General features: G+C 33.3%; 1 protein-coding gene across 2 annotated transcripts in view; it reads right to left on the bottom strand.

Annotated features, from left to right (window-relative positions):
* The window catches only part of DYNC2H1 (dynein cytoplasmic 2 heavy chain 1), a 143,355-nt gene that overhangs the window by 109,394 nt on the left and 10,624 nt on the right, over positions 1 to 23,337 (bottom strand). The window contains exons 14-43 of one of the 2 annotated variants that reach the window (XM_030269960.4): positions 23,140 to 23,292; positions 22,931 to 23,029; positions 20,665 to 20,804; positions 20,348 to 20,576; positions 19,763 to 19,890; positions 18,819 to 18,934; positions 17,119 to 17,246; positions 15,488 to 15,637; positions 14,516 to 14,721; positions 13,539 to 13,694; positions 13,333 to 13,447; positions 12,615 to 12,785; positions 12,060 to 12,442; positions 11,203 to 11,335; positions 10,995 to 11,112; positions 10,721 to 10,833; positions 10,512 to 10,631; positions 9,907 to 10,057; positions 8,206 to 8,408; positions 7,564 to 7,746; positions 7,054 to 7,236; positions 6,693 to 6,916; positions 6,032 to 6,147; positions 5,003 to 5,202; positions 4,098 to 4,362; positions 3,557 to 3,764; positions 3,065 to 3,194; positions 2,023 to 2,178; positions 1,158 to 1,417; positions 281 to 527 (exon numbers count right to left, since the gene is read on the bottom strand). In XM_030269960.4, coding sequence (XP_030125820.4) covers positions 281 to 527; positions 1,158 to 1,417; positions 2,023 to 2,178; positions 3,065 to 3,194; positions 3,557 to 3,764; positions 4,098 to 4,362; positions 5,003 to 5,202; positions 6,032 to 6,147; positions 6,693 to 6,916; positions 7,054 to 7,236; positions 7,564 to 7,746; positions 8,206 to 8,408; positions 9,907 to 10,057; positions 10,512 to 10,631; positions 10,721 to 10,833; positions 10,995 to 11,112; positions 11,203 to 11,335; positions 12,060 to 12,442; positions 12,615 to 12,785; positions 13,333 to 13,447; positions 13,539 to 13,694; positions 14,516 to 14,721; positions 15,488 to 15,637; positions 17,119 to 17,246; positions 18,819 to 18,934; positions 19,763 to 19,890; positions 20,348 to 20,576; positions 20,665 to 20,804; positions 22,931 to 23,029; positions 23,140 to 23,292 — 5,184 coding nt within the window. Of the gene's footprint in view, positions 1 to 280; positions 528 to 1,157; positions 1,418 to 2,022; positions 2,179 to 3,064; positions 3,195 to 3,556; positions 3,765 to 4,097; positions 4,363 to 5,002; positions 5,203 to 6,031; positions 6,148 to 6,692; positions 6,917 to 7,053; positions 7,237 to 7,563; positions 7,747 to 8,205; positions 8,409 to 9,906; positions 10,058 to 10,511; positions 10,632 to 10,720; positions 10,834 to 10,994; positions 11,113 to 11,202; positions 11,336 to 12,059; positions 12,443 to 12,614; positions 12,786 to 13,332; positions 13,448 to 13,538; positions 13,695 to 14,515; positions 14,722 to 15,487; positions 15,638 to 17,118; positions 17,247 to 18,818; positions 18,935 to 19,762; positions 19,891 to 20,347; positions 20,577 to 20,664; positions 23,030 to 23,139; positions 23,293 to 23,337 lie in introns of both variants that reach the window. The other variant, XM_072927487.1, reaches the window with a different exon arrangement.

Here is a 23,337-nt window from a genome sequence, read left to right as displayed (position 1 = left end):
TGCTGACTGCTCCTGGCAATCTTCTTGTCATTCCTATGTCTACTGCACTGTAACTCATTGAGATGAGTGCTGTCTTAATTTGTTTATAAATATCAGCCAAATAAAAATTATATTTTATTTCTGGCTGACACCTACATAGTCTATTAAAAAACAAAACTAATGCCAATACAGGAGGCAGGCTTCTAACATAGAAATTAATCAATATAGGTATTTAGTACATACACTAAATTATATCCAGTATACTTGAGTCTCTTTATAAATAATAGACGTAAGTGTTCACCTGTTGCAGAAAAGCCACGAGAGTGCTTGTTCCCCATTTATCAGGTTTGGGTAGATTGATGTCTTTTAAGTACAAAACAAGCCTTTCACAGTCCTTTGGTCGGTACACTCGTCCAGTGTTTGTGCTGATTACAATGCAAGTTTGATTTAATTTCTGTAGAAGATGTTGAGAAGTAGTCTGTGCACTGCAGTGAACAGTGGCTATCTGAGTGGAGCAGAGCTGAGAAAATGCATAGTGAAGCAGCATCCTAGAAAACCAAACATGTACATACATATAGGCATAAATTAAATTAAAATGCTCTGCATCCAAGGATATTTTATAATTTTTAAATTAAAATGCATATACTACATCCTATATTAATGGAATAGGTGGAGCATGAGGTTTGCTGAAATCAACATTCTTGCCTTTAAAACTCTTAACATTTTCCATTCACATAATTCAAAGGAAGTGTATTGTATACAACTACACAAAACAAACAGCTGATTTAATGCCTTGGTTTAGTGACCCAAACCATCTAAACAAGGAATCTAATAAAGGCAACAGGATATGCTAAATTGAGTCTAGAGCCCTTTGAAATGTGACTGGATCTCATGTGCCTCTAAGCTGTTGCTCCATGACAGTAGGTTTTCCAAAGATCCTGTTTAATATCTAAAAGCTACATTCAGATATCTTAGATGAATAGGGAAAGTCTGAACTCTCCCTGTAAAACTTCATAAAAATTTACTTATTTGCCACTACATAAGGTTTGTTTAGTTAATGACCTAAACAAGTCACATTCTTTCAGAAAGTCACATGACAAAAACATTATTTAAAAAATTACAAATTCTGTCAAACAACTAGAAGTATATTTTACTATAAAGTAGTAACTATTTTTTACCCCTTTCCACATCCTTCAGGACCCACAAGAAGAAATGGCTGCTTATTATTAATGTCTAGCCATGGTCTAAAGTAATCTAAACCTCTCTGCATGTCAGGGGTTTGGATGACAGGAAGTGTTTGGAGATTACTGAAGTCATCAGCTGTTAGATTTTGAGGTTTTTTCAGCTGATACCGCATTAGCTCTCCAGTGTCAGTGTCATAATATGTGTCCAGGGGCTTCCTTGGATCAGGAGGAGACTCTTTTGCCCAACTGAAGATCTTTAAAAAAAATAAAAATAAAGCTTCAGTTAAATCCATACTCCTAACAATAAGATCTACCATTTCAAGCTAGTCTAAAGAATGTTCAAATAATACTTATATAAAATCAAACATATAATTCTCAGATTTGATAATTTGAGGCTGCCCTTGAAAATTAAATCATATCATGCATATTCTTTATGATCAAGTCCTTATCTAAACAATAATATATTACTCTTCCATTTTTCATAAGATGAAGAAATTAAATTAAATTGTATTTAGAAAAGCTTTAATTTTTTTTTATATTAGGCATCCTAATGAGAAGAATACCTAAGAATACCTCTCTGATAAGATGCAAAGAATTCCCAAGAGAAAAAAAAAAAAAAAAACACAAAAATAAATCTGAATTACATATACAATTCATATAGACAAACACAATCTGCTGCAGTGGGTCCTGGAACTAAGCAGTATGAACAAGGGCATTTCACTACCTCTTGGTTCAGGACCAAAAGATTGCTATCTGGGATGCATGCAATGTACCAGTGGCACATAAAACATTCCTTCACTTCTCAGCTATACCCCTACATATTACACAAATCAAAATCCAATTAGAGCACAGAGATTACCTCTTTTGCAAATTCTTGTCGTGACTTCATGTTGAGATTGCCACCAAGACCATGTAACAAGTTAATAATAAACTGTCCATGATCAGTACTTCCATTAAGATGAGACAGTCCATTCATCACAGTTCCAACCAAACTTGTTTCCACTACAAAGTCATTCTGTAAATTGCAATTTGTAGTAGATTTTAATACATTTCTCAATATAAATGTGATGTGTTGCGAGCATGCTTTTATTATTCATGGCCTTTTGACATTTACACAAATGAGGGAAGATTTCAACACTGCTATTGTTCTAGAAAATTCACTTGACATTAATTTCTAAGCATTGATTTTGTGGTTTGAATTCCAGACTACGAGTTAATGCAATTTAGGATAAGCAATCAGAACTTCCCTCACAGATTTAGAGAATCTATAAGGAATAAACGTAACTGTACACTGGAAATCTTCCTTTTAAACAAATTATTTACGGATTTTGCTCTTTGCACCAAAGGGACTTTGCAGCCTCAGGAACAATGCCATGGCTTTTACTTAGATACTTTAAAAGTCTAAAAAATGCCATGGGTAAAAGGACTAGGAGGAAAAATAATTAGAAGAACACAACAGGAGGAGATAATGCATGTCTCTTAAACACTAGCACATTGGCCACAGCAGTGGAGAAGTCTCCTAAAAAGTATTTTCAGCACATAATCTACTTGATCACTGCAAATTCAACTTCTCCAGAAGAGAAGTCTGGGAAGCAGCATTAATGGGGTCACAGCACCAAGCCTGCCAGAGTACAGAAAGGGTTTGGACAATGCCTGCAGGTGCATGGTTTGATTCTTGGGGTGGTCCTGTGCAGGGCCAGGAATTGGACTTCAGTGATCCCTGTGGGTCCCTTCCAACTCATGATATTCTATATTTCTGTAATTCTATCCAAAATGTGCTGAGATTTTTTTTTTTTAATTACAGTTCAAAAATTAACCTGAATGATCTGTTCAGTGTTAAACTTAAAAAATGGATCATACTTAACAGATGCTGAAATTTGATTAAGTATTCACTTACTAACCTTCTTTACAACCCAGTCTAAAGCCTTTTCAAAATAGTCCCCAATCCAATTTTCAAGGTTGTATCTGCATTCTTCAGGCTGACTTCTTAGCCAAGATTTTATTAGAGCATTAAGATCTGTATCTTCATCACTAAGTCAAATCAAAACAAGATTCAGATAAATAATAGACACCAATGTCTTTAAATAGACTGTTTTAAAGGAACAACAAAATTCCAGAAAAGGTCTGGTAAAATACTTTAAAAATTTCTAACCAATATTTGGGCTCTCCAGTAAAGAATTCACAATATCTTTTAGAAAAAATCTGAGATATTTCAGTCAAAAGTTTATAACAAACACCAAAGAAGGGATATGCAACCTAAAGAAACTTCCCCAGTGATTGGCTTCCTAAGTGTAAGGAACTAAACAACTTCTCCCTCCACTTGAGAATACCTTTCAAGAAAAATAAGTATATATTTGCTTACTTTAAAAGTATGTAATACTCTTCTGGCTTACCTCAGAAAGATCATTCCCATTCGCGATATTGTAGCAGGAGAGGCACAGCTAAGGTCATGAGTTTCAAATATAAAGTTAACATTTGAACCAAACTGAATTCTTTCTCCACTGGGCATAGTCAACAATTTGTTGTCATCCAAAACAGAATTCAAAGATTCAATCCATTCAGGATCAATATCACCATCACAAATTATCCATGAAGTAATATCTATTTCCAGACAGAAAAATGAAATATCAAACCTAATAAAAACAGCTCAAAAATATCACCCCTTTCTATCTTAATGTTATTTATTATTCTGTCTTCATGATGATTTACAGTTCTATGAAAACAGTCCTCACATGCTTTACCTTCTGCTGCCTATTTCTGCTTTCTTATAACAAAAATTGTAAAGAATGTACTGAGGCATTTGGCTACAATTGTTACCAGAAGTTTTTCTTGCCTTACACTATCCACAAACAACAACACAATATAAAGAAGTACTTGAAAACAAATTATTTCAGTAATTTCAATGAAACATCTGCAAGTCCCTCTCATACATACCTTGGGGCTCTCTCACCACTTGCCGAGCACTGTTTGTAAGCACTCCATCAGACCATTCCCTGGTATCCATGTCAATTCGGCCCAGCAGCTGATGCCGAGGCATGGCTTTGGGATTCATTGTGTACTGCTTCACTACTTTGCCAGTTTTCCCAAGGGCTGTCTTTAACATCCGCCAGAGCGTTGATTTACCTCCACCACTGGGACCTACAATAACCACACCCATTCTTTGACGCAGTTGTTCATATAACTCCAAAGCCTTCTTGAGCTAGACAATGAAAGAGATAATGGCTATGTGAAACTGTAAAGCTAAATGAAACATGTTCCTTTACAGTATTTCAAAAAGTTGCTTTGCATGAAGACACTTTCTATAATTTTGGTTTTTTAAATAATAGATAATAGCAGATATATTTAGAATTATGATACTAAAGTGTATGAATAAATTTATTTTACATGTTAGAAGCATTTCACTAAATTACTAATACAAAAGTAATAGCTATCTTCAGACATTTTTAATGAGAGTTTAACAAATCTTCAGTCAGAAAACTTCATTCAGTTCTACAATAAATAAAAACAAAGCAGAGAGCTGCTTGCAAAAATCAAATACCCACATATTTCATTCTTTCACTATCCAAAATATTCACTGGAGTTTCTATCTGGCTTGAATGAAACTATGTGTCACATGTTCACATCTTAATTTTCCTTGCGCTATTTTTCTTTCAGCTACATAACTGATCTACAGTGCTTCAAACACACATTGTATACATGTGATTAGAATCTAACAACCAGTTAGTCTCACTTTTTTATAAAAGATTTTTCAAAAGAAAACAGAAATAAGTTAAATTAATGCAATATGAATCAGTTCTAATTCAGAATAATATTGTTTTGTTGCTGTAGTTGATACTTACCTGTGTGCTTATAACTTCCAAATTTGCTTCCACAAAGACTTGTTGTAAAGCTGCAGTTAACTCAGCATATTCCACATCTTTAGAATCAGTGCCAGGAAATACATCTTTAACCAGCTCATCAAAACGAGTGCAGTCTGCAAATGTAAGCTTTGATGTGGTGTTCAGTCGCAAAGCTTGAACCACTATGTGACTTTCATTAACTGGAAAGAAAAACAAAGAAAACAGATCAGTTTAAGCTGTGTCAGCACTGCTCATACATTGAAAGTAGAATTAGAGCATAGATTCCAGAATTCCAGTTCATGTACCATTCTACTTGGGAACTAGGCATAGTCAGGCATAGTTCCTGTAAGTACGATATACGCCCACAAATACTTTCTATACAGATATGAGGTGGTTATGATGCTGGTCAGATGCAGACCATTTGTTATGTCAAAATCTGTAAACTTTTAGACACATGATGGTTAAGCAAACAGGAACCAGTAGCTGTCTTCTAAAGATGTGAAATGCTCATCCATTCTGCATTCTTTTATTCCCTCTCATTTAACACCTAACAACAATAACTTCAAAAAATTTTTAAAAAATGCAGTGACTCTGTCTAGTCCAATATATTTCTATCATTCCTACCTATCCTTATATTTGCCTCTGTCTACCAATCTGAATCTAGTGCCATGTGACAATTTTTGCAAAACTCAAGAGTCAAAATGGTTTGATAACTAATGAATACTAAGAGCATCAAAAGATCAACTTTCCTGTCCTAAACTAAGTGAAAACAAGACTTTGGGAATCATTTCCCAAATGAAGTCTGTAATCTGTGTTCTTATCATCATATAAAAACTCAATCTAGAATACGACAAATCTTTTGTGATCTCCTAGTGAAGGTGGGCTTTCGTAGATATTTTCTTCTTTCCTAGATTGCCTATTATAGATAAAAGCCACGGCTTTTTAAAACTCCAGTGAACAAGAAAGCTGGAGTGAATTATACTTGCATAAGATTCTAAAGAATCAAAAGTTTGGTATGGTCAGTCTTACCTTCTTGCTTTGCATCGCTTTTCTTCAGCTGATGAAGAAGACTGCCACAGCCTCTCAAAACAGTCTTCAGTGCTCGTAAACCCCAATCATAGTGCTGCTGTGGTGTCAGAAGTTCCCTAAATTTAAAAACAACAATATTGTAATAAGCTCTAATAACCCAGTTTTGGGTTGGTGAATGAACACATTTATAAAAGTGTGGTTTGGTCACTGGCACATATTTGTAGTGTCATCTGAAATGCATTTCAGAAATACAGCAATAACACTGGAATTTCAGAGGGGTCATATTCAACAAGTATTTATTCTTGACTCTAAGAGCATTCACTATAACTTCTGATCTTTGTACCCTCTAATGCACATAGTTTTAACCAGTCACTTGCATTTCAACAATTTTAACAGTTCAATAAATGCTTGTCAGCATTTATATGCTCACATTTATATTTAGTGAGATACTGGGGGAACAGCAATTTGCTCCCTTGAGATTGTAACTGAATTAAAGATATTTTCACATGTCGACCTCCCAGCATAGTGCCACATTTTAACTTTGTAAGTTAAAAGTATCTGTACAGAGATTTGCATGGTAAACCACTTAGATTTAAGAGTTACAAGGGAAAAAAATTAGAAAGGTACCAAGGAGGGGAGAGGTGGGGGGATGAAAGCTTACCTTGCTAGATTAAAAATAGCCACTAATTTTCTACCCAGTATTTTAGCATCCTTAAAGCCTTCTGAATACAAAATAACTTCTGCAATGAGTTCATTGTCTGGATGAGTCATAGCAACTGGCCTGAAAAGCTGCTTGAGGTTATCAGGCAGTTTTTGTCTTCCTCCATAACCTTTTCCAGCAGGATTCAGAGTGATAAAAATTCCAGAATTAGGATCCAATTCAACCTAGCATTAGAAGTGCATTGTAATGATATATTGTCAGATGAAACAGTATTGAGAAATGCTGGGTGGACTATGTTTTCTTACAGTAGTCAGTTTCTAAGTGTGGCCAATGTGAAAAAATTAATTAAGTTTTGCTGTACCTTTTTGCCAAGCATCTCACATACAGGACTGTGTTTCTTCAATGCATGTTGAATTGTCTGAACCTGCATGGATACTGCAGACAATACAGCTTCCTCAAGCCTATTGAATTCATCAAAACATCCCCAGGCACCACACTTCACTAAGCCCACAAATATGCGTCCCATTGACTTCACATCAATACCCTTGAAATTAAAAAGAATGTTGTCAAAATTCAAATACCAAGAAAATATAAAAGAATGTCTTCCCATCCACCAAAAAGCACATTTGAAAATATCCACAAATTTCTAATGGCAACTGACAAATTATCAGAATAATTTCCATAATAATTTCAATACAACTACTACTACTACAACTATGAAAACTACTGTTACTACTAATAATAATAATAACAATTATAGTAATAATAAAACTTAATATTATAATTTTAATATTATTTCTGGAATATAATATTGTTTTATGAAGTATGGGTATAGATATCCATTTCCTAAATTAAACAAAATCATATTTACCTCATCACAGTTAAAGACTAATACTTGTCTTCCAAGAATCCCACCCAAGGCTTTTACTGATTCTGTCTTCCCAGTACCAGCTGGACCATAGGGATTTCCTCCAAGGCCCATCTTCATGGCCTGAGTAAGAGTTAGGTAACATTTATCTGTCAAAGGTGTATAAACAAGTTTTGGGGAAATCCCCTGCAGAAACAAAAGAAATTACATTGATTGGTAAACAGAAAATACTGGCAGTTAATTACTTTAATTTTTTCATAAGTAATTAATTTGGTAATATAAAGCAAAAGGCAAAAATTCTGTCTCATTAAGAATATTAATTTGTTTACAAAGCTGTCCTGGTTTTATATCAAATGCTAATGTATTGTTCAATTTTTTTTCACAACTTCAGATAAAACTGCTCTCAGATATATAAAACCAAGCATATTAAAAATATGTATATGATAATTTGATACAATTTATATTTACCCCATCAGCATCAAGAATTAAAATCATTATGCTATCTTTTAATATTATCTAAGAAATAGCATGTTAAGGACATAACAAGGTTTAGAAAAAAGACAACAGTTAGGAGACAATCAGCAGCATGCATGAAATGAGGAAGTGCTTGACTCATATATAAAAGCCACTATGTAAAAACCACACCTGATATTCGTAAGTATATTGGAGTTCAGCATCAACCATCTGAACATAACATTTTTGGTCATTCATATAAAATCTCAACTGCTTCTTCCAAGCCCAGTCTTCAACATTGTGAACCTCAGCTTGATTCAGCTGTTTCACCACATCAATGTTATGAATTATGTCAAGAATCAGAGCTTTAAGCTTGAGCTCAAGGATTCCAGATTCTGCAAATAATCACACCAAAAGAAAAAAATCACTCTAGTATAGCAAGGAAGACACGTTACCCATTCACAAGTTCATTGTGCTGCTTTCTATTATCAGCAGATTTTATTTAGATCTTGTTTGAATTATATAAAGGTTTTTTTTATTTTCTGAAGCAAGCAGCGTGAAATAATTGATCCTGACAAACCATGTAAATCATGTAACTTTAGTCATTTTGATGTGACTTTGTCTGCCTCTACATGTGGGGAGGGGGGAGTTGGGGGTTTGAGACACAGGAAGAGGGGGAAAAAGAGGGGAGAGGAAAAAGGAGAGGGAGAAGCTTTTGTGCAAAGCAATTTATGCCAAGTGTTAATAGCCATCTCCACTTCAGCAATCAATGTGCCCCAACCTGCTGTTGAGCATCTGAAAACCATACTACACACACTCTGGAGATTTTACTCAGAATAATTATGTTGATGTGGAGTGAAAGTTCATTAACAGATTGAGCACATTAAGTGTACTCTTATATTGTTTAATTTGGTCTAATAGAAAGAAATCCAGTTTGTGTGTTTCTATATCATTCTATAATGGGAATTAAAGCAAAGTAAGTGAGAATAATCACAACTCACTTCAAAATCCCACCTGTTTTTCAAACTAAAACATAAACATAATGTATTATACAACAGATTAAATGAACACTTCTCTGTAACTGAGGAAATTTCTCAAACAGCTAGAGAAAGAGCACAGAAAAGGAGCTCAGATAAAGAAACACACAGACTTCGGGAGGTAGGTGATATGAATCCTGCTTCTAATTAATGTATCAGATGTTTACAGTTCACAAATTGTAAGATAGAATTTAATGCAAGGAAGCAGCTATACAAATGTGGTGAAAGTTTATCAACTATATATTGAGTCTTTTTATACCTAAAATAAAAGCCATATCACCTAACCTACAGTGTAGACTTTTATCTGAAATAGTCACTCAAAGCCCCACCTCTTATAAAAAAAAAAGAAAAAAGCACTCAGAGGCATAATTATTCTAACCCGTTCTGACTATGTAAGATTCAGAACAATCATGTCTTGACAATAATTAGCTTATTTCACCTCAAAGGTACTCAAAATTATTAGTTCAGAGGCAGATGTGTACGTCTAATATAGAAGAAGAGAATCACCTGCACAGTTGTACAGATTATACTGGCTTGACACAATGTACCTGAACTGTGGTTTACCTACTTCCTGTGAAACAGCAGATGCATAAGCTAAAAGATAGAAACTTACAAATAAGACAAGATAGAAAAGACTACTCCAAGATAATTTCTAAGATATATATAAAAATCCTTTTGTTTACTTTGAAATATTAATGACTCTAATCTTGGCTGTAATAGGTAAGTGACTTTATGCAACTCAGCTTTGTGTACTCAAATTGAGATGGATTTATATAATTTCCTGTTTAAATAAACAATGTAAAATACTACACAACTGCAGTCATAATAAAGAATTATATATTAATTATTTTTATACCTGTACGCCCAGTATCTTCTATGCCAGTACTAATGCTAGTATAATGGTCCAGTTTAGCCATCAGTTCTAATTCTAATTGTTGCAGATTATGGGTTTTGATAGCACTTTCAACATCTTCAGTGAACAGAATTTGTTCTGCCAAGGAAAGAATCTTTGGAAGAGAAAGTTCAGATCATATTTTATAAATATTGAACATATACAGAAAGAAACTAGTTTTTCAATTAATTTGCAATTGCTTATTATGTCTGATGTTTTAAATATTTTATTGTATAATTTTTAAACAAAGATCTACATTTGCTATGATCCTAAAAACAAATAAAGCCATCTAAAAACATGGCAAAATTTTGCCAAAACTTGCAATGTAATCTAATACGGCAAGTCTTTTCCATTAAGTGTTATGTCAAAATGCCATACAGAAGACCTGAATATTTCAAATGTTTGCAAAGGAGTTTCATAAGAACACATATTTTTAAGAACTTCTCTACATGATCAGTGAGTAAAATGGATATGATTGGGGTTATTTTCTTCCAAATCTAAATGTATAGTTCTTCATGAAACTTAGTATTTCTAAGACTGCACAGTGGCACTACTGGATCAACTACTACCTGGGAAGGAAAGAGTGATGGATCGATTGAACCTTGCGATTTTTTTCCAGCATCAACACAGTCAATTAACATTTTTCTCAGGGTCTCCTTCATCTCCAAAGCCAAACTGTTTAGCCACACCTTACAAAGAGACAAAAATACCTCAAAATTATATTAGAAATTAATAACTCAATTATGTTTGAACTAGACTAGGATGAGATTTTTCTTACCTCCACATCATTTGATAGAAGAACTTTATTTCTAAGTGGCACAGTTTCTCCTTCTACAGACTTCATGGCAATTATGTATTTAAATTCTTCATCAAAGATCACACTATTAATGCCTATTAATCAGAAAATATCAATGAAGTTATATAGTCTCAAAGTCAAACATTAATTACTAAGTGTCTAGTCATGGAAAGAGAGGAACTGCAACATATTATTTGGCTTCAAAGAGGCTTATCTCTAAATAAGTAAATTTCACAAATAAAGATTAATGCATTACCAGCAAAAAGTTTCTTAAGATGAGACTGGATAACCAGAGGATTCGTGGACTGTCCTAAAATTTCTAATAAGTCATCATCCCCAACAAAATAGAATCTTGGAAATGCTGAGCGCTTTTCCTATATAAAAACAGAATAATTCAGTTTTGTTGATTTAAACCCAAGCTTACGACTTTCTTTATAAACAAAATGTATTAATGTTCACTGTACCTCTAAAAACTCATTCAGAGATTTCTGACACCTCTGAAGCTGGTCAAGTATGGTAGTTAAGGTATTTTTTATTCCTGTCCGGGCATTCAGTGATGTTATCCTATTATCACTCTTAATATCTGACATAATGGATCTTGACAGAAAAAAAAATCAAAAATTCATTATAATTTTAATTTAAATATGACATATATAAAGTTGAGTAAATAAAAATTAACACACAGACAAATAATATAAACAGCCGATATATAACCTTTAGGTTTCAGTACTAATGAAGAAACATTTCAGAATTTACCTCAATGTCTCTCCAATGTAATTTAAGAACAATAATTTCTTGCTAAAATTTCTCTACCTATAACCAAAAAAATTAAATTCTTGATTTTATTTCCATTTAAGTCATTTCAACTCAAGCCAAGACAGATAATGGCACATATCTTTCCATATTTCTAAAACCTACTCCTTTTTTTCTTTTCATTTGTTTGGAACAAATAAATCATCTGTTTCCAAAAACTCTGTGTGTACTTTCTTAGTGAACAAAGTGATAGTCTTCAACATGATTCTTGAAAAAAACAATTACATCCTCTCTACTTCTGCTGCTAAGACCTTGTGTTTGCCTGCCTTACTCAGAATCTTTAATGCTTCACATGATTCCTTTCTTCACATGTGCCCCATTAAATGAAAATATTACCAACTTTATTCAGATATATGTTGCCACCACACATATATGTGTTCTGAATTCCTGCCACTGACCTTCTTGTCCATAAATATGCCAATTGTTCCATATATTTTCACTATGAAGAATGTTCCAGACTACATGTGAAAGATACTACAAAAGGTAAGTCGCATTCCATAACACTAACCTAAAGTTTTCATCAACTTTGTTAAAACGAGCTTGTTCTTTGGGTAGAGCTCCACGTCCAAATATGGGTTCCAAATAGACCCACTTCCTTTGAATTTGGTTTAAATTCTGCAGGTATTCATCCAAGTCAGCTAGTTTTTTTTCCCAGATGGACACTTTATCTTCAAAACCTTTGAAATATGGAGAGTCTTTAAGAGACTGTAGAAGACAGCGATGATCTCCAACTTGATTGACTGTGTCCTTCCAGTCTTTTATAAGCTTGATAGTCTTGCCTTGGCTATCTTCATAATCTGTTAACATAAAGACAGCTCCAACTCCCCAGAGCTCAAGCTCACGTAATGCTTCTCTGATTGTGATTTCACCTTGAGCTCGACAATTCAAATCCTATTCAAAAGCAAGAATAGATCTCACATGAAACTACAGAGCTTGCAATAAACTTGCCATTCAAAAATATAACACTTCTACAGTATTTAAGATATATGCATATGGAACAACATATACTACATAAAATAAACCATAAAAAAAACATAGATCCGGAATGTAAAATTGTTCATACCTTAAGTTCCATTGCTTTTTCTATAATGGCATCTGTCACTTTTAGTAGATCTCCAAATAGTAAACCCTCAAGTGTAGTGCCTCGGGGAAGACCCAGGAGACGAAAGAGATCCAACCAATGGTCTGAAGAAAGATGTTCTCCTCTTACATATTTTAGGAGTGGAATTATCATCTATAGAAAAAATGTATGGATAAATCCATCTGGTTATTATGAAAATTGCATCTCTTTGATTATGGAGTGACATGCTATTCAAACAAAAATAAAATTTAAATTCTTAAACTGAGGTACAGTTTTTCCAGTTCCCAAATTTAAACTTTGGAAACATGATTCTGAAGACAACTCACTGTAAATCTGTGTCTATGTAAGCTGTAATGATCATTCTGTTTACTGTAGAAAACTAAAGGTTCCCAAAAGTAAGTGAAATATTCAAAACAGTATCAGAAGACTTTTTTTTTTAAATATTAACATGGTTTCATTGTAAGAAATGAACAACGAAATATAGAATAGAGCACATTATCCAGTAATACTGAAACATTTTTTGTTTCACAGGCCTTTTTGAAATTCATAGAATCGCAGAATTATTTGGGTTGAAAATTACTTTAGAGATCACCTGGTTCCAACCCCTCTGCTGTGGGCAGGGACACCTTCCACTAGACCAGGTTGCTCAATGCACTACCCAACCTGGCCTTGAACATTTCCAGGGTAATTGGCATCTTACTTTATATTTGTCCACTTCCTTTTGCAACTTTACAGTCATTACAGTATGTTCTTCCATCTTCCTCAGTCTGTCATGCCAGTTAAACAAAAATTCCTCAAATAGGTATATCTTACTTCTGCATGAAAATCAAACATAAAAAGATCATAACAACACAGCACTACAACCATACTTGTATGCCCATTAAAAATTAAGTAATAAAATGTTACCTAAAAGTAATCCAGTCTTCTTTGGCTTTTTCCTGAAAACCTTGATAAAACTCTTCATAGATTGCCCAGACTTCTGCACAACTCTCAATATCTTGACTTACAACTTCTGACAATGATAAGTCAGGCTCTTCCAATTTAAAATGATGGCATTCTTCACTGCATAAAAAGATCATTGCATTATGCATTACATTATTCCTCTGTACTTTCATAGATTAAGAAATGGTACTATACAGAAATCATCATACTTTTTTATGAAAAGTCATTGGCTTTATTGAAGAATATTGCTGCCAACCAACTGCATTTTCCTTATAATCTCCTTCTTGAATAGAAATAATAAAGAAATATGACTGATAACTATTTTACACAATAACCTTCTCTCATATTCACAATTATTCTCCATAAACTTTCATTTATTTTTTATTTATAAGAAAGGTGAATTTGTGCCCTCAAAATAAAAGCTGGAAAGAAAATAATTTTGAATTGATCATTTCTTCCTGGTGGTAAAAAGAATATGCTAATTTTATTTACTATCATTTTCATGCCAAGGTAAGAAGTTTAATAGAAAACTTCATCCTCAAGATCTACAATAATGAGCATGTACACTTACTTGGAGAGGTGAGCTCCTGTCTACTTAAGTTACAAGAGGTTATTTTTGGACCAATACCCAAAACCTCCTCTTAGTGAGAATTTCATAAGTTAGAATTAAGCCTTTAGTATATAAAAATTCTTTTGCAAGACCTTAGAAGAATTCTCAATTTATTTATCAAAAAACATCTAGAAAAACGCAGCTTAAGAAATTAATGTTAGGAAAAAACAACAAAAAGGACCCTGAAAAGCTAATGAAAAATATGTAATACAAATTAAATAACTTATAATATCTGTTGTGATAAAAATTAGTGAATATTTTCTGAGATACTATTGCTGCAAAAGATCAGTACATTAATGAATAAGATATACAGGGAAACAAACACACATACATGAGTTTTTCTTTCACAGTTTTAAGTTCATCAAATTCTTTTTTTTTTTCCTTTATCATCTGAGCACTTTTCTCAAGTACATCCTGATCACCTGTTTCAACTACATCATCACTTGGCTTTAGCTGATCCCAGCGAGCTTTAAACTTTTCCAGATCTTGAAGATATATATTGATACGTGAAAGCACATTTCCTTTCATCACTTCCATCTGCAAAACAATAGGCAAAATTACATTCTTTAATAGTTTGTATCTACAAAAAAATCAAAATCAAAGCGTCAACTTCAAAACTTGATAATGACTACTTGATCAAAAATCAAACTCAAAAAACTTGTATAATACCCAAAGTTCAACTTTATTCTCCTTATTCTGTTTTTCTTTTAAAGGGGGCACTACTTTTTTAATATGCTAGTACTTGAGACCTATTTAGTCAGCCTATGCTACCTACTTAGGCTTGCCTCTTATAGCATATAGAAAAATGTTATATGTATGGCAAATTGAGATCTTCAGTAGAACTTCAAATGAGATAAGTAGTTTGCCTATGGACTGGAATTACAGGACTGTGCATAGGTTAGCAAAGTTAAGTGAAAAGAAAATAAAAAGCTTCAATACTAAAATCATGATAAAGAAATAAGAATGCTATTTTTAAACTGTTATCCTCTTTTCTTCTGTTAACCATTGCATTTATTAAGCCAATTCTGTCACCAGAAAGTTGTCGTGAGACAGAACTACAATACAACATTTATTTTAGCATCAGTTCAACGAAAGTTTCCCCTAGTAACTACTTCAGAGTTAACAGTTTCTGCTTAAGAGTTTAAGTATTCTTCCTTAGATAGATCTCCCTCAACTCAATAATGCCCATGTTATTATTGAACTGACAATATTTATGGATTTAATCTAAGAAAAAAGTATTGTTACAGACATATTCAAAATAATTACAACTTTTTCAGGTAAAACTTTAAACTTTCATTGCTACCTGTTCAGCAATCATAAGCTGGTGGCTTTCCATCATTAATTCAAATTTATCCCATGTAGCTCTTAGGTTACTGATACTGTCCAAACCTGAACCAGCCACAGTTCGCAGAAGTTTGTTTTTATCTTCAGCCTCTTGAAACAGGAGAAAAATCTAAAATCAGAAAGATCAAAAATAAGTGCACATGTAAAAATTCAGCAAATTTTGTTTATCTAAAGCAAATACATATGAATCACTAATTCTGTAACAAAGATGCACAGATAATAAGTGTATATACAGCTGCTTTTTTAATACTGCTAATAGAATAATATTAAAATATTTGAAAAAATTTGTGTCTGAGGTATTTAGAGAAATTCTAAACCTTGAATCTAACATGAGATATATGGAAGTGAATGTTAATTATGAAAGAGGTAAGCACCATCTTATATATTGCAGAGATCAACTCAATCAAATTGGAAAAGAGCAGCAGAGCAACAGAATGTGATAAATCTGTGCACATGTTTGCTAGCTTTGGCTGGGATGTAGTTAAATTTTTTTCTTAGTACCTGTTCTGGACTGTTCAAAGTGCTTTTAAAATAATTGGAAAAGGAGACCAGTCTGAGAGACAATAAAGTTTACTGATGATACTATATTATTTCAGACATTAAAATACTTCACTTGTGACGAACTGCAGAATGAATGCATAAGAAATAATGACTGATGATACTGGTGACAAGCAAAATTCAAGTAGATAACCATGAAGAGACATAAATGTGAAAAAATAAATTTCACATGTACAAGTTGAGTCCTAAGATAAAAACTGGACTTCACTGCTTTCTTAGGGTTATTACAGCTAGTTTTACCAAAACGTGAGCTTAATCTAAGCAAAACAAATATTATGAGTCACAGAGAACAAAATAATACGAGGTAATATTACAATTTCATCATGTAAATTCATGGTTTATTCAGATCTTAAAAACAGAAAAATCTGTTGGTCACATAGAAAAATGAAATAGAAAGAAAAGACTTATCAAAAGGCAACAAGGATAATCAAAGTTATGAGTGAGCTTATGCATAAGAAAAGATGAGATTAACTAACACTCTTCAATCTACAACAAAGATCGTTGATACCAGACACAACAAAGTAAAATAGAGTTATGTGCCATGAAAAGGAAAAATAGGAACTGTTTGGTCCATATCTCTTCCAATATAAGACATAAATGCTATGAAGTTAACAGGTGCCAGATGGAAAAAAATAAAAAGAGGGGTTCCTCATGTAGTGGGTAATTGATCTACACTTTACCAGAGTATATTTTGGACATCAAGCATGTATTTACTCTCAAGAGAAGACACGGTAAGGCTGTGGAAAAGAAATCCACTGAGTGTTACTATATGTCAGGAGCCACATTAAACTCAGAAAGGTTCAGGCTGAAGGTTAGAAGTAAAAAGTATCAAATATACTATCCTGATTTTATGTTTTCCCCTATGTAAATCACTCCACTGCTGGACACAAATTACTGTGCTACATGGACTACTGCCCTGACCCTATGTGACTTGACCATGATCTTGATTAGTTATTAAATGTAAGTTTCCATACTGGAAAGTAATTACAGTTTTATAGCTGTTACTCTGGATAGAATAAAATAGTATCTTACCCCTTCTTTTCGTTCATGTAGGCTTAAATATTTTAAATTGTCTTCTGCTATTTCCTCTACAGTCTGGGGCCTGATCACTAGTGTTTCCATGGCATCAGTCAGAAATATAGAAACATCACAGAGGTGAGCTACACAAAGATGGAAAACAAAGTTATCATGTAAAGAGTATTAGTAGTTTTAAATACCCAAGTCAGACAAATGCACAAGGATACAGCATTAGTCATAAGTATGCAAAGTATTTGTTTAAAAATTGCAGACTCAAATCTTGGCTTCTCCTTGAACAGAAGTTGCACATTTGTGTTTACAAGTAGCTTTTCAGATGTAATCCACTGCATTCAGTGTATGATTTAGACCATGAGTATCAGAGTCCCTTCTGAACATTAAACATAAATACATGAGGCATTTATTTATATACTTTCAAAGGCTGTAAAGTTTGGTTTTTTTTTTTGTTTTTTTTTTTTAGATAAACAGATATACATTGCTTTTGGGTTCTTTGGGGTTATTCTCTGTTTATTGTGGTTTGGGTCTTTTAAAGAGACTAACTAACTAAAGCCACCTGCCTTTACGTATTGACAAGACTCACAAACAAATGCCTGCATAAACTATAATGTATTTACCTACCAAGGTAAATCTCTTTTGATACTGAGAAAGGAGCTGTACAGCTCCAGGAAATCTTCCAGGAAACATTCACCTTTCAGGCTATGAAATAATTCCCTTTCTTGCACAATCCCTGTTATACGTTTCCTGTGATAAATATTTGATTTAATGTACAAAGCACTGTTATTCCTCATCATCTACACTTTATTCCACTTTGTCCTGCTGTTCCATATATAGGTCAACCACCCAAAACAGGGAAATGCTTTGTATTCTTCAACACAGTTTTAAGAGTTTTGACAATTGAAGTGACAAGCACTTCTTTGGAGTAAGTCCAGATTATTTTAGACTCTTTATGAAGTATTTCAATTTGTAAAAGAAAAATCTAAGAACATTTTTATTACATTTTATAACACCTTCTCAAACACCTAGGAAATTTTCCTCTCTGAAGCAACAACATTTTCCTTCAGATAAAAGAAACAAGCAAAACAACATTCATATGTATTCTTTTACACCTGTAACAGAAGTGGCCCAAACAAGAACAGGAAAGATACACAATGGACATCAAAGGGTCCTAGGCTAGGTCTATAGTGAAAGAGTAATACTGAGGAATACACAGCTGTAACAGATTACTTTCTTGCCCTGTTCTTTTGGGAGTTTTAAAGTTCTTCTGAAAGTTTTCTATGCCTTCTGATGCTTACATATTTCTACTGGAGTTCTCACACATGTTCATGTAAATAATGATTGTTTTGCATTCTTCTTTGTAGGTAGAGAGAATTGATAAACTGTTAGTTTGACCAGTGTGGTTGGAGAGGTGGCAATTTCACCCTCCAATCTGCTGTCACTTTTGAGATTCTATATACTACGGAGTCAGAAAATAAAATCTCTCTTTTAGTTCTTTTCTTTCATCTTTTACATCTATCATCTGTGTGTGAGTTATTCGTGTCATACTGTGACATTACTTTCTCTGCATTGTGATTTCTGCAGTCCACTGTACCTAAGTAAAAAGTAAAATACTTCTTTAAAGATTATTTACATAAATACAAATGTGCCTAAGTACAGCAGAAGCAAACAAAACTAAAATACTGTTTATTGAAGTTATTTACCTTGAATAGATTTTCTCAAAGAAACAACTAGAATGTCGTACAACTTCTGGATGAAATCATCGATCACAGTTTTCACAGGGTTGCAATTAACAGTTAAACAATCTATTCTGATCGTGCTTCAGAAAAAAGAGATTAAAAGACAGCAAATATTCAGTGGCATACTTACATGTATGATCTTACATCTCTGTATCTATGCACATCTATAGCTTACCCTATCTTAGTAGTTTAATGAAAATTTTCCCTTATAATTCTACAAATGGAAGTCATAGTTTATCAGGAAAATTACTCATAGTGTTGAAATATTTACAATTATGCATATGTACTTTCAATTTTATGGGGACTTAGGTTTAATGCTCTCTTTCTCCAAATAGTTAGAAAATGCCTTGATTCTATATAACCAGTGCCATAAAATTCTGAAAGGCTATTATCAGACTCAAAAGAAAAATACTTTCATTATTTGTATATTCATGTCTTTAATTCTCTAATTTCCATGGGAGTTTACTAACTCAGCTTTCAGTAGTATTAAGAACAGAAGAATAGCCATAGAGAATCATTTCAAGGCCCCATATCTAATATATCAGTGACCATAAGTAGATACCTAGAGAACACTAAGAAAAAAGTCTGCCTTACTTGATATCTTCCTGACTATCCTATCAACACCAATATTTTCAACTCATGGATTTCTTAGCAACATGTTGCTTCTGGCTATAAGGCACAACAGCCAGCTTCTCTTCTATTCACCTCAGTTTGTCCATGAACTCATGGAAATCTTTTCTACTCAGAGTATAACTAGCCAGCAAGTTTTACTTCTCCAGCATGAAATGTCACATCTTTTACCTTGTTCTAAACATGATTCCTAACAGTTTTACTTTAGAACTCTAACTATTACATTTAAAATATCTGATAGAATACATTATTCCAACAAAAGAATAGTTACGCTATACCTTGGGAGACGTTCTGCTTCTTTCCCTCTCACTTTTAATGCCTTAAAGTTTTTCTCCCAGTCCTGTTTGCTAGAAAGATGCGTCTTCACCAAAGGTTCCATATCTACTTGGCCAATTACGACCCATTCCTTTTCAACATTATTTTTTATTCCATGGAAAAGAAATATTTCCCGATTAAAAAACTGTTTCGCAATAACATTAAAATACTCTAATAAATTTTTCAAGTTACATTATCTTTAACCTTTGTGCTTCTTCAATTATCTGTGGATTTTCTTATTACAAAAATCAGGAGGTAAAAAACAGTTTGACATGTTCACACATTTAAGGCTATTCAAAACAGAAAGACTGAGAAGTCAGCTATTATACAGATTATTCAAAAGGAACTATACATATACTTCAAATCAGGCATGTGCTTAAGTGATTGGCTTAACATGGATGGACTTGCTAAGCTTTTGCTTATATGCCTTGAAGAAAAGAACAACGATGCACAAACACAACTGCTCAGCTACTTCTAGAATGTCCAAAGCATAAAATGACACAAATCTAAGTGAAAAAAGGCATGAGTCAGTCCACTATTGAAAATACCTTGAATTGATTAGAAACATCTGTCAGCCTTCTGAACAAATCCTCTGCTTTACTGAAAGCGGTCAGAAATCCATTTGCATTTCTTTCAGTCATAACAGTGAATATAGACTCAACTTCTGCCTCACTTACTCCCCTAAACTGATTTGGAATAGAGATGAATCTCTTCATTTCTCTATAATATCTAGCTCGTACTTCTTCAAAAGGAGGTCTGAATTGCAAGCGACCTTGCCTAAAAGATGAAACAAATAGAAAAGCTAGTAGTTAAATGTAATCTGCACCTGCATATTTTCTTTTAAGGCAAAAAACCAAAATCTTACTTGAATGTTAGATCGATAATTATCTCTGGTAAATTCTCATTGAGTGCTTCTAAGCCCATTTGATACTGATGCTCCAGAGCTTTATAAAGTTGATGATTCCAATGTTGTCTCCAAGCTTTCATATCACTCGATTTGAAACCCTAAAATTTAACAATGTTTATTTTTTTATTATTCCTCCATAATTTTAAGATGAAACTGCACATGGTATAAGATCCAAAGACCAGGATCTTAGTAAAATTCAGTAAGCATACAGCTGGTATAGACTGGGTCATGGTACCAAGTTGGTCAGAGTTTAAGGACCATCTGGACAACATACTTAAGTCACTTTGTTTAGTTTTAGATAGTCCTGTGATGAGCAGGAAGTTGGACTTGATGGTCCTTGTGGACCCTTTCTAACTCAAGATATGAGTTTTTGATTTTGTGACCAGTTATTGCATTTATTGCATTTTTTTCAAATTAACATAGGAATTTAAAAAAATATTGAAATCAAGCAGTCTCTATGGCAATTCACCATAGGAACTTCACTGAGGTTCATCACCCATTGGTTTACCAGAATGTTCTTCAGGGTTACTCTAAAATGCACAGGACTCTGCTAGAAATAACATAAAGAGCTGGCCGAATAAGAGATTTAAACCTGTATCACATCTTCTATTTTCTTATAATATGTAAACTACCTTTTAAATAGTATTTACAAAAATTCTTGTGTGTTTCCACAGAACAATGTTAACTAATGAATTAATGTAAAATTTTACCTCAAAGAATTCAGTTTTTTATTGACATCTGCTGCACTGCATTGTAAGAACATGGAAAGACTTATGATACAGTCAAGTTATGTAAACCAGAGTATTCTGAGCTGGAAGGGACCCACAAAGATCCTCAAGTCCCACTCTTAAGTAAATTGTCCAAACCGGGATCAAACCCATTACCTTGGCATTATTAGCAACCTGACCAACTGAGCTAAATAGTCATTTGCAAGTCATGGAGTGATTAGCACAAAGACAATTTAAGCCAGAAAAAAAAGCTAGAAACTCTTTCCAACTTAAAAGGTTCTGTTTAATTGGAGATTTTCAGGCAGGGCTTTGGAGGCAGTCCAGGGCTGCTGCAAGAAGCTATACAGTTAAGGTCTGTCCTACAATTCAAAGCTGCCTATAGGAACTCTTCCAACAGAAAGATTCTAGAGATTAAGAAAATCTGAAATTGTCTTAATTAAGCCTTAAAACAATTATAACAGGGTTTTCAAAGAATTATGTAATATTTTGATGACAACAGCAGTAAGTATACCATCTTATAATTTTTGGATTGTGAAAAAAATATACATTTAGTTAAATTTTATCACTTCTATTCAAAGATTTTTGAAGAGTGACTGAAAACAGTTTAGGTAAATTTCCATCTAAAAACATTTTGTAATATCAAAATAATTTTCAAACAAATCCTAAAGGAAATCTAGATTCTTTAAAAATAATATTTTAAACATAAAAATCTGCAAATTAAACTTGAAAAGAAACCAAGCCAGATATTTTTTATATTATCTTGAGAGAATGAAAACAAAATTAGAAGTAAAATACTGTAAAGACACTGCATTTATTTGAGTGGCAAACACCAAAAAAAAAGTACCTGCATTTGCACTATAAAGGATAAGAACAACATATCCATCTAAGAATATCATCTTTTGATTGCTGAAGGCTATAGGACAAACTAAAGCGGCTTGAATAATAACTCAAAATAGCTTACTTTGATAATATGATATTTTAAATCAAAATCTTTATCATCTATTTAATTATATTAAGGGTCCAACCTTAACGATTCTATTACTCTACCCTAGAAGTTGTCAGTTGCTAAGTGAACAAAAATATGTTTTATCATCATTTCAGGCAGAAATGCATTTTAATTCCAAATTTTGTACATTTGTTTTATGCTGAGTTTATACTCATTATCTGTACTAATTTCTTCATTTTACCCTGCATTAATGGCTCAGACACAACTGGTCTACATTACCCAAGGTTTTCCTATTTCTTCATCTAACGCCTGTCATTGACCAAAAGTTCTTATCCCAGTGCTAATATGACATAAAAAAAATTATCTCCATCCTCCTGAACTGTGTTTTTATCTCATGTCTGGCATTAACTAGGACACAGATGTTTTCCCAAGACAACCAGTAACTCCTTAATTTAGAATTAATTTAATCACACTATGTTTTAGTCTTAAATCTTGATTACTGTTGAAAAGTCAAATTTTCACAGTTTGCAGTAGGAAAATCAAACCATGCCTGTGATTCGAGGCTGGCAAAACCAGTTCTGAACTCCTGAAGCCCCTCTTTCCAACGCTGCTGCTGCCGCAGTAGATCAATATTCATAAGCGATATGACCTGTTAAAAGAATGTTAAGGAATAATAAACATACTCATCATGATGTAAATTAAAGAAAGGTTAAGGTATGCTATAATAGACATTACTTCAATTTCATATGGAAAATATACCTTTTGAATGAAGTTTGTGTGCCACTTTCTTAGTTTTCTATTTTCAGTGGAAATCCGTTCAGCAGCACCTTGGAGTTTTTGGATATAAGCCTCCAGTTCTCTGGGATTATCCCATGTTATTTGAGCTTTTCCTCCAGGACCTGATTTTGAATGCTTTATAAACACACAACCTTTGTAACATTTAATGACAAAAACAGT

Source organism: Taeniopygia guttata, chromosome 1, assembly GCF_048771995.1.
Source record: "Taeniopygia guttata chromosome 1, bTaeGut7.mat, whole genome shotgun sequence".
NCBI classification, from domain to species: domain Eukaryota; kingdom Metazoa; phylum Chordata; class Aves; order Passeriformes; family Estrildidae; genus Taeniopygia; species Taeniopygia guttata.
The sequence above is the reverse complement of the archived record's forward strand: the minus strand, read 5'-3'. Positions and strand labels throughout refer to the sequence as shown.